Here is a 16,944-nt window from a genome sequence, read left to right on the forward strand (position 1 = left end):
GACACCATCACCTTTGTTGAATTCTGTGAAACTGTGTTGCTCATATTTGTCCGTTTAGACACAATGGCTGTGGTGTTTCAATTACTGTCTGCCACTTCATATGGTGTTGTGGAAATGAAAAATGAATGGAGTCTGTGCATGATCTCAAAATTTACTCTGTACTTTAATTATTCTACATGTCATTAACCCGTAAAGACCCACTGTTACATTTGTGGCAGTTTCCAAATACATTTTTCTCTAGATTTCACCTTTCTTAAATGGTTTATCATCATTTATTATAATACTATCCTCTGTATTTGGTATTTTTTTCAGTGAAAACCATGTATTTTCTTGTATTTAATTTACTGATCATGTAAATGTTCATAGAAGCTTAGATTACAGTTGAGGGCTATTATATCAGAAAGAGAAAACTGAAGAAAAAGGGACTTTTTTTTAGAAAGATATCAATAACTGCACATAAAAACAAGTGTCTCCATTGACTGTCATTTATCAAACTCCATGGGTTTTACTGATTAATCAATGTTGTCGAAGGTGTTTCCACGTTCACTACAAAGCCTCAAATGGGTCTTATCTGATGACCATGTAAAGATGACAAACTGCATTATACACCAATTATTTACATGTATTGACAGGATTAATGGTTCAGAAGTTATTCAGTATATTAGATTGGGAGATGATTTTGGTCATTAGTTGGTGTTTGGGTCTTTGTGGGTTAAAATGTTAAAATGACATGCTAAAATGATTATGGCAGAATATTTTAGAAGTTTAGTTTCTGGCAAATTCGTACTTCATTGACTGATTTTTAGGCTAGTGTAGGTTTTAGGGGCAAAAAAAGCCCCTAAAGACAAATTTCCCCCACGTGTGCTTGGTTTTGTTTTCTCTCAGCACAATGTCAGTATGTTTTTTAGGTAATTTCCTTTTAAAACATCCATTTTCAAGGACAAAATTATGGTACTTGATTTCGTAGGACTGGTATTAAGAATGAGAAGCGACAGAACACACAGTAAATGTCTCTTGCAGACATGAACACAAAACAATAAATTCCTTTACCCTATGGTGAAAACTACTCCCAGTCACTCATCAGATTTTTTTTTATCATCTTTTATCTTCATTGGGTCACCGTTGTATTTCAGCTTTTCATCTTCTGTTGCAGAGCCAGGCTTATAAAGGCGTCGACAGGGATCCCTACTCTGGAGATGTGGCCAAGGTGGCAAACACCTTGAAGAAGGAGCTCGGTTTGGGCCCCATAGACGGAGAGGCAGCCAACAAGGCCTGTGGACGTGTGCACCAGGGTGTCCGAGACCTCCATGAGTCCTCCTTTAGTCTCTCCGGTAAGACTAAAAGGGAAATGGAATAATCCAGTTCTATTTAATTCACGCTTTTTTAGGATTAGTTTGGAATTTTCTGTGATATTATGACATAGGGAATGAGAACTAATAAATCTTGTACATTTATTATCTTAAAAAGGTTTTAAAAATAAAAATGAATCTTTCTGGAGGTTAGCGCCTTCAGTTAAAGCTGTTTTGGTGAGTTGTAAATGACTGTAAATTACTTTCTTTTGATTTAGCTCCAGGTGCTAATTAAGCAATGTTAAGATCCTAATACAATAGGAACCTTTGATAAATAATGGTTTGAAATTATGTTTAATGTTGTTTGTCAAGGCTTTCCTTCAATATCTGAAAACCTAAAACTAGAAATGATCACAAAATCAAATTTGTCAAATATTCAGAATAAAACCAATTGAATTTTAACACCTTGAAGTCAAAGTTTATGTGTTTTACCTTTTATACATTTGGTTTGGTGAATTTCACTTCTATGCTGCTGTTTTCCATGTGAACTAATGTGTCCTGCTGTCATCACCTGCATTTGCTGTGTCGCTCTTATAGATGGGTTTTTGTCTGATGTCAGCATGTTGTTCTTGCATCTTCCGTTTGCTTTTCCTCTTCTTTTTTTGGAAGTGATATCCTTTTGCAGCTTCCTGTGATTAGTCTGCAGGTCTGGACTAATCAAAAAGTGTTTTCACAGTCTTACGTAATGAACCAACTCTTTTGTTCCACACTCCAGCAATTTTATCAAACCAAAAAGTCTGACAGATTTGAGCTGAAATCAAAAAGAAAAAATTGAAAAGCTAAATAAAAATGAAAAATAAAGAAATGAAAACTTAATTTAAAAAATAAAAGAAACAAAGAATAAATCTCAAAACATGTAAATGCATCTGGTGTTTTTTCCTCTCAGGATCTCAGGTTGATGACCACATCCCGAAGAGGTCCTCGGCTCGAATCCTGGCCCCTCCTGGCGGTCGCTCCAGTGGTATCTGGTAAACACTGATTGTGGAGCGTCAAATATTCCGAGCCTCCTCGTTTTGTATATTTTTGAGCAACCAGGAAAACTGCACTGATTTTCAATCACAGGAGTAAAGTTAAGAAGGAAATAAATTGACGCTTGTATCTGTGATTGGTAACTGATGATCAGTAGTTTACCAAAGTGACTTTTACAAATCTAATTTGTCGTAATTGGAGTGACTGATTTGATAAATTGCGGTGAAGAGAGCGAAGGGCTGTCTGGCTATGAATTAAAATATCCTGCCAAATTGGAGCTGATCATACTAACATTGACAAAGTGTGCTCATTCTCATTCTGCCTGTATCCGCCAGCTACGAAACAACTGTGAAAGGTCAAAACCAGTACAGTTTTTGATGGTTTGAGTCAAAGTGATGTCGACTGAATTATTTAAAATAGTAGAACTGGAATCATTGAAATATCTATTACCCCGTCGCACACAAACATACAGTACACCGTTGACACCATAGCTTTAGAGTTGTATGAAGATGTGTGTGGATTCTGTTTGTGATTTAACCACCCACTGTGCACGGCTTCCTGCCTGCTGCATGGCGGGTTCCTCTAACCGTGTTTTTATTTCCAATGGGTGAACTGTGCCGTGTGGTGATGAAATCCAACTGCTTCAAACACCGCTGCACTCTCCAAATAGACTTGACTCCATCCATCCTTATACTTTCACTGCCTCTGACTGAAAATACACATATCCTTAAGGACACTCAGCCTCTCTGAAGGCCTACAGAAAGAGTCACAAGTAAGAAAAATGTATTGACCTGTGATCACAACTGAGTCTCAAGAGCTAAATGTATGTAAACTCGATTATCCTATAGACTATATGTGTCTCAAGGTCAGTTCAGTCTCCTCAAGGAAGGATGGTGGATGTTTTCAAGGTCACAGTGGAGACGACAGGGAGGAGACCCTTTCTGTTACTTTGCTACTGATCAATCTGAGAATAACTGGTAATTTTTCATGAATAAAAAGGGAAAGTAGTGCCTTCTCATTCACCAGAGAGATTACATAGAGCGTACTGAGTGAAAAAAGAAGCTGCTTGAACATCTAAGAGATTTGATAGTAATCAAATATTAATCTAGTGGTGCAGTTAACAGCTAGGAATCATCAACAGTGGGCAAGAGATAAAGCATGGAGGCAGAGAACAGCCATACCTGCAATTATCTAGGAGTGGAATTTCCCTCCTCTTTTATTTTTAGGCAATGCAAACATTTTTCTGGTACCTTTGATACCTCATATAACATTTGATATCATTCATTATCAATTATTCATATTAGAATTCCATATTTATCTAAAAAGAATATCTAACCTATTATTTTTTCAAGACCTAATGACATGATGAACAGCAAAAGTTATATATATATATATATATATATATATATATATATATATATATATATATATATATATATATATATATACAGATTGGGTATTAGATCTTTTATCATTTGAGATCTTTGGGTAATCACAGAGAACTTGAAAATTAATGTCAGCTTCTGAATCTAATCTCCTTTAGTGATGAGGACTGATCTGAATCTTATCTCTAATAGAAAGACACAAGTCAGATGTGTTGATCGATTACATGCTCATCTGATATTTTCATTTTAAGATGCGTTCTAGTGCGTGCATGCAGATCCCTGATGAACGCACTGTAAGTAAAAAGAGGAAACAACCTTTTTGTTTTTTGTGGTTATCTGTTGTCTCAACAAAACAGACCTCGTTTTCTATGGTAACAAAATAAAACACTTGTGACTTTGAGGTAACAGCATTAAATGCCGTTCTCTGCTTCCACAGTCATGTATATCGTCAGCTTTGTACCTTCTTGACAATAGTAATCAAGTCTTGCCACACAGACATTACAAGCAAGCAATGAACTGGATCAAGGTGATTCCTCATGGGTAAATAAGGGAATTCAGATTCAAATGAGAACCCCAGTTTGTGCACCTCAAAAGAAAATTATGTGTTTAAGTTTCAGTAGCATCTAATGGGCTTCTAAAAGCAAACTCCCCATGTTTAATGATAAGGGTTGTTGTTACTTGTCGAGTCTCCAGAGGGCAGGAAGATTGAGCTGCACAGGCTGAAGAAACCGCCGACCCTCTCACCTCCTGACAATGTCTCTCATTCCTGCCTAGCAGTATTATATTTATACTTGATCACATCTTGTCGTCCGTGTACTATATATTTAGGATGTTTGTGTTTTTTTAGTTGAAAGAATAAATGTGCCAATGTGAATCACCTGTGCCACATCGATGCCCATGCATGAAGAGCACCACATGGACATAGAGGGATGAAGCTCCCTGAACGCCACAGGTTAACAACGACAACAACTGGTGCTGTTTTTTTACCTACGATAACATGATTTTATTGTTGGATGGTTTTGTTGTTTTGAAGGCACTAACTGCTCAGTGGCTGTGTGTGTTTGTAGATTCTTGTTGTGCTGGACAGTGAACCTGTTGAATCTGTAAGTGGCTGCTTGTTTCTTACCACAAAAATAATGGCAAAATAATAAAGTAAAAAGAAAAGGATTGTTTTGTCCTCATGTGTCCTTTTTAATAATCTACATAGCTTGTCAAGGGCAGAAGTACGAAAGCCTTAATTACATGGTTTCGCAGTTGCCATATAAACAAAAATACAGTGCAAATATGAATTATTAAATGAAAAGAACTAGAAAAATAATTTAGAAATCCATGATAGAGAATGGAAAGTACTGCATGTACATGTATGTCTATTACTACTAAAATTATATTGTAAATAATGAACAATATGCTCATTTTGTTTTTATTTTATTTTGAACCATTGGGAAATTGAATTTCCTGGAGGTGATCAGTAAAGGTCATCTTATTACCATGAACATAGCATATGATAAATATAATACCAAGTTTTATTTATTTAATATATAGAAATTAATATTGTCATTGTGAAAGTCGCACAATGAAATTATCAGTGCTCTGTGCAACAGTAAAAATTGATAATGGAAAAGAAAATATACATATACAATACAGTATATGAAAAAAAAAAAACACTATACAAAATACACAATAGATTAAATAAATGCAGGATTTAAAGAGAATATATACATAAAATATATAACACTAAAAATTAGAATATAAAACTATATATACCAGTCATTTATTCACATCTAATACTATTTATTTTACTGGATAGATTTCTAGATTTTTGGCTCATGTTTGCACACAAGAAAATGGCTTTTTAAATCATATTTAGGACATATGTGTTCTACCTAACATATAATAGATGTATTATATTATAATTCCATTATAAAATTGAAACTAGATTTTATCTGTCATAGCCTGTCAAGTTATATTATTTGATGTGAAAGTGTAGCTACATGGTGTTAATGTACACACACTAATACATGTTGTTGAGGTGATTTAAGGTGAGACAGGACTAACAAAGCCAGACATAAAAAGAGGACTCTACAAAAGCAGAAACAGAGTGGATAATATATCACAGCCTTTTATAACATGATGTATGACTTTTGGACTCAACTAAATATAAAACCCCAGACTGGGCCAAAGGGAGAGTGTGTGCAGGTCAGGTTAATCTCTAAGCACGGTCCGCAGTCACTGTCGGACCTTTACTCCAACATGGCGGATCAGAAGCATCAGTTTCATCCCAAACAATACGGAAATACTGCAACTGTAACGCGCAGCCGCAGTACAGGCGGCTTAGGTGGGAGCAGTCTCGCGCAACTTGCTGAGGTAACAGTCGGTTTGTAGCAACAGAAAAGCCCATCATCTGAACAACGGGACGGCGGAGTGAGGCTACTGTCGACCTCCAGTGAGTAAAATATACTCCACATCACTTAGAATATGCCCGTTTACTATTATAATGTGGCTGTTTGACGGCTGCTTTGATTTATGTGCCAGATAAATACTTGTACCAGCCCGTAGGTGACAGCGCTGTCATTCCCACTCGGGTAATGTGCGTGTATATTATCGGAAAGGCCTCCAGAGGGGGGTAACGTAAGGATAAAAAGTCCCATTTTCACTCACACTTCTACGTATTTTAAGTTTTTAAAAATCTCCTCTGCGAAATTAAATCATATGAAAAGCCTGTAAAGGTTACCAAGAAAGCCTGAATCTAACTTAGATCGTAAAGCCGTGTTAGCAGTGTGAGTTAGCTAAAGGCTAGCATCACAATACAGTGTCAGTGGCGGAGACTGTCGCACTTTCCGCGGATCCAAACCACCGGGATGAGCCGAGGGACGAGCGGCACCGAGTCCGGGATAGAAACTCGGTTATCATTGCGCACAAAGTAATAAGCCCTTCACTGTTTGTAATATACTAGCTTACAGTTGCAGTGAACAAACAATTCATTACATTGCATTTTGAGATTTAGGTCGAAATATTATCTCACCTCTGCTGTAAAAAGAGGTTTTCTTCTTAAACATTGTATACGTTTTTTGAATATATTATCCTCCAGTCAAAGGAAATTAACATCTAACACGGATATTTTACTAAAAGTGCAACATAAAATACAGTCTGTCTGCCTGTGCAGTTTTGAATCCAGGATTTGCTAGAAAAATCATATTCTGATTAGTTTTGCGATTTGAGTCTGTTTGCTTGGTTATCAAAGAAAACTGATATCTTTTCTATCGTTTATAATTTCTTTTTCAGATCAAAAATTCAAAGAACTAGAATAACACAGACAAAAGCGTTGAAAAAAGCCTGTCATTTTGCATGTTTTTACACAGTTTCCCTCTGTGCAGTTACTGAATCCAAAAATCACCAGATAGGACCTATAAATTGCAGCCCTTTACCATTTAATAGCACAGGTTGAAATTGGAACAGCAGTTTGATTAATTGTGCATGTATCTCTGAATTATTTGAATTAAATCCAGGGTGCGACACTGTAGCTAGTCTTATTTTTGTCTCTTTTGTTTATGTTTTATATTAACAAGCCATGTGTGTATAGTCAGGAAACACTTTGCTTCTAATTTTCTGAATATCAGAAGGTAACCTGCTCAACTCATCAGCCAACAGCAACTATGTATCTTCTTGAAATATTAGCTGTATCTTAAAGTTGTGGAGAGTAAACATGTTGACTGTAATTTCATATCCACCCGTGGTCTCTGATTTTGTGATGTAGCACATATTTTGCTCAACAAAATTAACCCTAAAGGCAAAACTAAAATGTATAAATCATGTTAAAAAATATTCATCATGATATGAAATAATATCACATTAATTAATCGCCCAGCCCTGGTGTAGAGATTAACAAAGTCATCTTTATCACTCAGCTTTTTTCTGCCAAGTACATTAACTATAACCATTTTAAGCCATGTAGATTGTAAATCACTTGAACTGTTCAGTTATAATCAGCTGGCCTTAAGTTACATATTAGTCAAATCAGTTTTCCAGACTGCTGGGACATTGTGCGCGCAGTATGTAAAGACAGGTATTCATAGCCATAACCAAATGAGCTTCCCAGTTGGCGGACAGTGTCACCTCTGTGAAGCCTGGATGTAGGTAGTGATTGTTCAGCACGGCATCCTGTATGCTGTTTATTTAGGAGGCAGTCTGGACACAGGAAATGCCCCAGTACTGCTGGATTTTTCCTTATCTTTGATTGTCAAAGTGATGAATCGAGATGCATTGGTGTTTATGCTTATTGGCTGCACTTACAGGGGATTTTAGCTGCCTTTATCGGCTGTGATGGGTTACAGCATGTTGAAGCTGTAGAAGAGGATTAACTGAGGCAGATTAATGGTCAAGAGAGTGAACTAGTGACTGTGAGAGTTCATCTGTGGAGGCGCTCTTGAGCAGGGCACTAGCCCGGTTTGATTGATTTGCAGTGCAAGCATGTCAGTTGTGTCAAGGGAATTTACAAAGACAAAACAGTTCCCTTTAAGCCAAGGGTTTCAAACTACAGCCCAATATGTTTTCAATTGGGCCAGAGCAGTAAAATAAAAATAAAATAACAGCAAAATTGCATTATGAAAATGAATACATCTACAAAGTACCTTTTAAAAATGCGAATAACATGACCAACCTGAAATTTTTAAGAAAAATAAGTACAATTTTAACAATATTATGCCTCAGCTTATCATTTACACACATGTACCCGATTACAACAGATCACAGTGAATATACAAAGGCACAAAAGATTTAATAACAAGCATAATATTTCTAAAAGTGCACTGACCTCTCTTAAGGCATTTCAGGTTATTCATATTTGTTCAGGTTATTCACATTTTTTGTGAATGGATAACTTATAGCCGAAATTTAAAGATTTCCTTGTAATTGTATCTTCAGTTTTTAATATATTGAAGACATCTACAATTTTTGCATTCCACAAATTCATTCCACCTAACAGATTGGACCCTTTAGTGGGCCATTTTTTGACCAACAAGCTGTGTGTTCAACTAAACAAAATGTCGATTTTTCTCACAGACAGTGAAGTAACTTTGTAGGTCAGTATAAATGGTGTCTCATGGGGTTTCTGTTTCTGTATCCAGGTCTTTTTATAAGGTGGCCAAATACAACCCAGTTCTTAACAGTTCACACCAACGCACACCCAGAGCAGGTAAGTCATTTCTGTGTGTCTTTCAGAGGACAAGAAAAATGAAAAAGAGAGGGGAATTATAGAAAAATACAACTCCCACCTGTTTTTTTCTTATATTGTATTTCCACCATGTTTTTTTTAAATAGTAAAAAAAAACTGATACTAGATTTTTCTCTCCAAATTTTTGACAGATAAATGATAAAAATGCTCCAGAATAAGGCCAAATGATACATATTTTAATGAAAAACCTACAATTTTATTGCAGACTCTGCAACCATGCTCCTAAATCATCCACAGTCTTATTGTAAATGGTAGAACTCTGCAGTCTTAATCTGAGGCTGTTATCCTGTACTTATATGTATGTTGCATCTAATATTTATGTGTTGGTACGGCAGGAGGATGGCAGTGAATGTCTACTCCACCTCTATGAACATAGAGAACCTCAGTCGCCATGACATGTTGGCATGGGTTAACGACTCTCTACAGCTCACCTTCACAAGGATCGAACAGCTTTGTTCAGGTAAACTGTTTATTATGGCCAGACATTGTAACCTGTAAATAGTATTTGGGTGTTTTGGTTTGTTTACTGAATAATTTCTTCCTTGTGATAAACAAACCAAGGCCAGACAACGGATCTAGTTCATCCACATCCATCTGCTATTACAGCTTTGCAAGATCAACAGCAATGCGTCCTCTGGAGCTCTCTCAAAACAGAACTGGCTTTTTTTTTGTAAATTATTTCTGGTGAAAACATTTATTATAAGAATTTTTAACAATTTTGATCTTCACAAATGGTTCTTTTTCAATAAGAAACAGTGGACAAGTGTTGAATGAAACCTGGAATAAGACAGTAGAAGATTAGTTCAGTAAATCTCATAAAGTCTTCACAGATGAGTTAAAGACATGTTAAGAAAAATTGAAGGTCACATTAAGTACTGGACACCTCAGTCTGTTTTGTTCTCAAATTCTTGTCTTGAATGCTGTTCAGTATTTCAGTTGTATCTTGTTACACAGACTGAGCAATGCATTTGTGCAATATAATTTACCACAATACTCTTGCTAAAACTATAGACCGACTTGTGGCCTAAAACTTTTGCACAGTACTGTATGACATCAGCTGTTTTTCAATTTATTAGAAAGCAACAAATGTTAGTTAAAAAAGACAAACAGTAAAAACATAGATGGCCATATTTTTTGGCACTTATTTTCCCTCAAAGTAATTTTTTTTGTTAACAACTTGTACACCATATCAATGTCTATTAACCAACCGAACTGATTAACTGCTCCATCTGTAGTTGATTTTACACATATGCAGTGAATTTTATTGAAATAACTGTATTTGAATGTTGTGTCTTAATTTTGAATAGATGGGAAAAACGGGTTAAACCATACATGATCCATAACACTGATAAAATCAATATTTAGCCCTACTCAACATGTTAAGATGTGTGAATCTCATACCACTGTGACAACTTGAACATGATGTTTGTGATACAGAACAAGTTACAACACATTATTCAATACATAGTCCGCCTATAACTAGCCATTGAATTGATGATGTGCGTTTGTGTCATTTTCTCCAGGTGCTGCCTACTGTCAGTTCATGGACATGCTGTTTCCAGGCTGCATCCTGTTGAAGAAAGTCAAGTTTAATGCTAAACTGGAACATGAATACATTCACAACTTCAAGGTCTTACAGGCTGCGTTCAAGAGAATGAATGTGGACAAGGTGAGACCACACACATCCAGCACTTTGATGATATTCCTCCTCAGTCTGTCCTCTGTGTCGGCTCTTATTACCTCTGTGTCCCGTCAGATCATCCCTGTGGAGAAACTGGTGAAGGGGAAGTTTCAGGACAACTTTGAGTTCCTCCAGTGGTTTAAGAAGTTCTTCGACGCCAACTACGACGGGAAAGAATATGACCCTCTTCAGTCACGACAGGGACAGGAAGGAACGCCGCCTCCTCCAAACCCAGGTACAGACGTAGGACTCGACCAACTGTGTGTGAACTTTAACCCTTCATTTCATTGCTCTGATATCTTCATGCAAACACATCCTCGCCCTTAACCAGGTGAACTCACTCATCACAAACCTAAAAGACCCTCTCGCTCAGGTAACACCCCTCCATCCAGCATGTGTGTGTGCTGTTCATGTCTGCAATGTGTATTTTCCACAATAACGGTGTGAGTTACTTGGTTTGTGTTTTTGATCTATTCTCTGTATATTTATTGGAGGCATCAGTGGCTGTCAGCATTTTCTAACAAGTACTTTATTATCATCAGTTTCACAGTGAGAGCAGTCTATGTCTCCTTTTAAATAACAGAGAATAAAGTAAATAGACTTCATAGTAGTCCAGGATAAAAAAAAAAAAAAAATCAAATAATATAAAAGAAAAACGTGAATGGAGTGTGAATTTTTCTTCTGTGCTACCTTTTCAATTACATTCACCTCTCACTTACTGTTGCGTAAATTTCAGCCAATTAAAATGATCATAAAATAAAAGATCGTAGCATGTCTCATCCAAATATGTTTAAAGTAGAGAAGTTTCGTGTTTATGTTCATGATCACAGTTTACTCTGTGGCATTAACAATGTCAGAGATCGTCATTTGTGGTATTTCTATTAGGAAAGCACACAAAGCCTCATCATGAATGACTGTGTTTAGCATGTTATGGAAAAAACACAGAATTTGCTTTGGAAACTGTAATGACTTGTGACTACACTTGACAAAAACAAAGTCATAAATGTCACATATTTACTAGGTTTTGACTGGTAGACAAAACTAAGAATACAATCATCATCACTATCGTCAGGTTTCAGAAAATCCTGTAGCCTCATACTTAGATTCATGCTCAGCTCATTAGTACTAGTAAAATTATAGCCTAAGATCTAGATCTAAAGAAATACATAAAATACATAAAGCTTAGGTCAAAGTCAAAATGCAGTGAAAAACATCCTGTTCAGGTTGATTCTGTGTCAACAACTGTGTTGTTTGTGCATGTGTGTCTTAACAGTGACTAAACAGTTCAGAGCTTGAGCCTGTCAATACTTTTCACAGTGACTGGTGATGACACACTAAAGAAAGACCATGATCTAGACCAGGGGTGTCAAATACATGGCCTGAGGCCAAAACCGGCCAGCCAAACGGTCCCGTCCAGCCCTTGGGATGAATTCATGAGATTAAAAAAGGATCAGCATTGGTGGTTTGGTCAGTGGTAGAATTCTCTCCATGCTGGGTTGTTTGTTCTCACACATACACTGAGCTGTCTGACTTATATTGCCAAAAGTATCGGGACACCTCTGACATTTGATCTCTAGAGTTAATCATAGTTTTGCTGCACTACATGGACATGCGTGTTTTAAGATCAGCACGTCTCCTCGTTAGTATAGTGGTGAGTATCCCCGCCTGTCACGCGGGAGACCGGGGTTCAATTCCCCGACGGGGAGGAGATATTTTGCGCTGCACTGGGTTAATAGTGCAAGGCCTCTGAAATCCCTTTTCCACTGAAGCAGGTTTAACACCAGGGCCCAAACTGCAACTGTTTTTTCTGTGTCCACTACCAAAAAACTGCCTGAGGGCGAGCGAAATTTGTTTCAGAAGGGCTACAACATGGTTATATCAAGTACTAATTTGTTAGAGGCTGGTGGTGGTACTACTGTCACTGCAAGGCAATGCTACAATGCTTGTTCAGTTTTGAGAAATTTAAATTTTTGAATTTTGATAATTTCTTAAATATTAAAAATTTGCCTTTAATGGCTTAAAACATGGAAAAGTTTAGAGATATCAATATTGTTACTATTGATCACAGATAGAAGTCGTATATGGACTTTGATTTAATTTGTTGAGTTCTTCTCCAGTGAAAGTACCACCCACTTCTGTTGAAAGATTGATCTCCTGCATCAAGACCACAGGACTCTGACATAGCGGCACAACCTGACAACCTCACAAATTCAATTTGTTATTGATTCTTGATAGAACATGGTGGTGAGATACAGGGCCATTGGTCCTATTTTTCAAAAGATACCTTGTAGATGTAAATATTTTCCTAATCTAATTTTATTTGTTTCACTATTGTTATTTTACTGATCTGACCCACTTGAGAACATGTACGGCTATATGTGGCCTCTGAACTAAAATGAGTTTGACACCCCTGGACTAGACATTTAGGGTAGAAACTGTTACAGAACTCAGTAAAAGTGAAGTTAACATCACAGTTGATCTGTTGTGAGTGAATGGACAGACAGTCATCAGTCTATTATCAGCACATTATCCCGAGCCTTTCAAGGTTTAAGTCAAGTCAAGTTAGTTTATTTATATAGCATATTGAAAAACAACAGACATTGACCCAAAGTGCTTTACAGGGTTTAAAGGGTAGTGGATGCTAACATATATAATAGTATGTAACAGAATAAGTTTCCCCTGGAGGTAAATAAAACTGATATGTATCTCTATCTGTATGTCAGTGTTTACTCATGGATGAACCCCTGTTGTTTTTCAGGCCCCATGAGAACGTCTCCTACAGCACCAAAGAGCGTCCCTGCCCCCCAGAGGCAGATCAATGCACCTGTTCGCAGGAACACTCCAGTCACTCGAAATGGAGGAGACGCTGAGCTCATAGAGCTCAACCAGCAGGTACTGCTGATTTGTTCAGACATCTACAGGTTTCCCACAATCACACTGGAACGCATGACTCATATTAAGGCTCCTTTTGTCAGAAGCAGCACAGTGATAAAACAGGTTGGAGTTGCTTGAAAACTGCTTCCACGTAATGAAAGGTCACTGTGTTCGCTCTGTGTGTTGGTGGGAGAAGTTTGCCTTCAGGGCTTCCTTCCACCTAGATTGTAGGAAGTCGGCTGAGGTTGGATAAAGAATAGTAGGGTCCACATGGGAGGTGGTCTTGAAGAATGAATGGGTCAAACACAGGAACATGAAAAAACAAAACTACTTGGTTGAGATGGTCATGTAAAGGTCTATGGTTCCAATGCTTCTATCTTGTATACATTTTAAATAATCATTTATTTATCTTGACATTTAATTTTCTTCACATTTTAATTATCCTAAAGGCTTTGCAATTAATAAAAAGTTGCAGGTATATCAAATTTTATATATACAGAAGGTCTGTTACATAGTGAGCCTTGTGCAGGTACTCTCTATCTGACCTTTCTTCCCTCTGCTTTTGTTTCTGATCAAAGCTGCTGGATATGAAGCTGACTGTAGACGGACTGGAGAAGGAGAGGGACTTCTACTTCGGAAAGCTAAGAGACATCGAGCTCATCTGCCAAGAAAACGAAAACAACCCAATCCTCGGCAAAATCATGGACATATTGTATGCTACAGAGGTAAATACAGTCAGATCACACACACACACACACACACACACACAGGAGCATTTATATAAAATGCCATGACATATATTTAGGGCTTTTTAGTGAAGCGTCAGTCACAGAGACTCTAGAGCTGGTTGCAAGAACCACCTTATGTTTTCTTCTTAAGAATGACACTTGTTTATTTCATTGAGGCATTTGACAGGTTTTGCAGCAGTAAAATTCTAAAGTCTGTATGAAAGCTGTGCATGCAGTTGTGATTACTTTTATCACTCTGCACTTTTGGGAAGCTGACAGTGTTAAAAAAAGTGCACCGCTTTCTCACCCTTTCCTTGTTTTAACAGGAACCACATTATTCAGCAGGTTAGAGGATGACGCTGTGCACTGTTGACCTTTTAGACATGTAATAATTTATTATTAACTAGAAAATAGAAAACTAGGGATGCACTGATTGCAGAATTCTTGGCCAATACTAATATTTAAGATGACATTTTGGCCAATAGCTGATATGGATGTTGTTTTTGTTTCTCTATTTTATTTTTGTTACCAAAAAAACCCCTCACTGCTCCTAGTGTCTGTATGCTAGTGCTAATGCTAATGCTAGGTACTGTGTGAAACTGTATTAGGATAAGTAAAATGCAGGGACCAAATTTCCCTTTGGGATAATTAAGCGATTTAAGCTTAACCTTAATTTTAACCTTTGAATGAACAACCTTTGAGATTCAAATATACACATTTAGGAGAAAACATTTTATATATCCTTACACTATAAATATCTAATAACTATCTGACACTGCCATGGGTGAAAACACATCTTATAAGATGCTATATACTGATATTGGATGATATCGGCAAATATTGGCTGATACATCTAATTGATATAGTGGTGAAGATTTTAAGGAAGACTTAAGGTTGGTTTGTGCAGCAGATTTTATTTTAAGGAACCTTAACTCAGACTGCAGGGAAAATCCTGAGATGTTTTTGGAACCAGTTGCAGGTTTAATAATTTGCTTTCAAGTTATGGTAAGATGCATGGATGTTGAATAATAAATGTAATAAATGACCTTTAATTTTTCAAACTGGAAGAGATGATAACATGACACATTATGAATAGCAGTGCCGAAGCCATGTAGTAGCTGCATCATCCTACTGTTTATTCACCTTTGACTTTTTTTACAGGAGGGTTTCGCGCCACCAGAAGATGAAGACATTGACGAAGGAACACGAGGAGACCAGGAGGAGTACTAAAGTCTTCATCTTCTCTTCATCACCATCAGTTTGTCATCCCCTCCCCTCTCATTCTTTAATTGTCATAATTGTCATCACCTTCTCTCCCTTTTGCTCCATTTATTTTACTTTTTACACTCTTTGCTTACTTCTCCCATCTCATCTGTGGCTGTCCATATCCATGTCGACTTTGCTGAACAGCCTCTTACTAGCAATGAACACTTAACCCAGACCTGTCAGGACTAGGACTGGCTTGGCTTACTCAATTTATTCTAACCTGCTACCAGAGTGGACAGCTGTACTGCTAGTCTGTCTGTGGTTTAAGGTTAATAGCAATGAGATTACAGGGATCCGGCACTGGCAGCCTGGAGCCAACAGTGCTATCAATCTGTCTGTCTGAAGAGGTGGGTCACTTTCTCTCACCGCTCACTACGACTGGTGACCGCACACAGACACTATACCGTACACCAGGGTTCGCTAAACACTTTATTTATGAAATCACACTACATTGTTCACACAATGTGACCAGTTTTCGGATATTTCAGATGGGAATTTCATAAGATTAAAACATTCAAAGCGTGTTCGGTTCAGTCTAGAGGCCTGCACATGCACGTTTTACATAATACATATGATGACACATGTGAACTTATATATAACCCACAAACATATCCCAGACTTTGATCAGCTCACATATACAAGCATAAAACATCATCATTCTGAGGTAAAAACTAAATAAACAAACATCACAGTGTATGTACTTTTCAAGTTGTCTTAGCAGAGAGGGTGCTCATGAAACTGCTTCTTTATGAGACAGCATGATGTATTTATGTTTTTATTTATTTATCTTTTTTTAATCTGCTCTTTACAGTTTCAGAAAAAAATGTGTGGTTTTGGATTTGGGGAAATTGAAGGTCTTGCACTAAATGTAGCAAAATGAGATGACTGAAATGATCCAAAATGCCAAGATGCAGTGACTGGCTGAAGCCAGAAAGATACAGGAAGATGCAATTTTATATTTTATAGGTTTGTTTTAAAGAGGTTTGTTTTTTATTTGCATTGAATTCCTCAATGGCCAAGTCAGAGGCATCAGTGTAAAACATATTTATCAAACGTCAGGCTTTGAAATTCTATGAATGAACAAATGTAAAAACATGAGACTACAGACAGACACTACTAAGTACTAATGTTTGACTGCATTAATTGAGTTAAACATTGTAGCTGCTATATTCTTCTTTTGCCGTTTTTCATTGAGTTTTCATGTGTTGCATAGCGTTAAAACGCCACAGTGGCTGCCGAGGAGCTACAGGGGTGGTTTGGAATTTGACTTTAGACGTACTGGTCAGAGAGATGAAACATCATCTCCTCTCACTGTTGCTGTGGCAGCCTTGTGTTAAACTTGCATCATTTGGAGTTACTGCTGGAATGAAATAAAGTTCTGAGGTTTAAGAAAAGTAAATCATTTCACTGTTTGACATCTGATCTGTTTCTGCTGTGTTTTCACTTACTTTTTCAAGCTTAC

General features: G+C 37.1%; 2 protein-coding genes and 1 non-coding gene across 5 annotated transcripts in view; all 3 read left to right on the forward strand.

The window, feature by feature from the left end:
• LOC115414935 (dihydropyrimidinase-related protein 5-like) overlaps positions 1-3,643 on the forward strand; it is a 31,370-nt gene extending 27,727 nt beyond the window's left edge. The window contains exons 13-14 of one of the 2 annotated variants that reach the window (XM_030128297.1): positions 1,154-1,331; positions 2,236-3,643. In XM_030128297.1, coding sequence (XP_029984157.1) covers positions 1,154-1,331; positions 2,236-2,321 — 264 coding nt within the window. In that variant the 3' untranslated portion in view covers positions 2,322-3,643. Of the gene's footprint in view, positions 1-1,153; positions 1,332-2,227 lie in introns of both variants that reach the window. The other variant, XM_030128298.1, reaches the window with a different exon arrangement.
• Positions 3,644-6,034: 2,391 nt separating this feature from the next.
• On the forward strand, positions 6,035-16,881 carry LOC115415136 (microtubule-associated protein RP/EB family member 3-like). 2 transcript variants are annotated; one of them, XM_030128607.1, is made up of 8 exons: positions 6,035-6,146; positions 8,827-8,894; positions 9,266-9,393; positions 10,457-10,602; positions 10,690-10,849; positions 13,373-13,506; positions 14,067-14,213; positions 15,378-16,881. In XM_030128607.1, exons 3-8 carry the CDS (start codon positions 9,273-9,275, stop codon positions 15,444-15,446), a joined length of 777 nt encoding a protein of 258 aa, XP_029984467.1. In that variant the 5' UTR covers positions 6,035-6,146; positions 8,827-8,894; positions 9,266-9,272; the 3' UTR covers positions 15,447-16,881. The 2 variants fall into 2 exon arrangements, with proteins under 2 accessions (XP_029984467.1, XP_029984468.1); XM_030128608.1 differs by having other exon boundaries at positions 9,269-9,393.
• On the forward strand, positions 12,249-12,320 carry trnad-guc (transfer RNA aspartic acid (anticodon GUC)). The gene has a single exon. It is a non-coding gene; the product is annotated as a tRNA-Asp (tRNA).
• Positions 16,882-16,944: the final 63 nt, after the last annotated feature.

Source organism: Sphaeramia orbicularis, chromosome 24 (assembly GCF_902148855.1).
Source record: "Sphaeramia orbicularis chromosome 24, fSphaOr1.1, whole genome shotgun sequence".
NCBI classification, from domain to species: Eukaryota; Metazoa; Chordata; class Actinopteri; order Kurtiformes; family Apogonidae; genus Sphaeramia; species Sphaeramia orbicularis.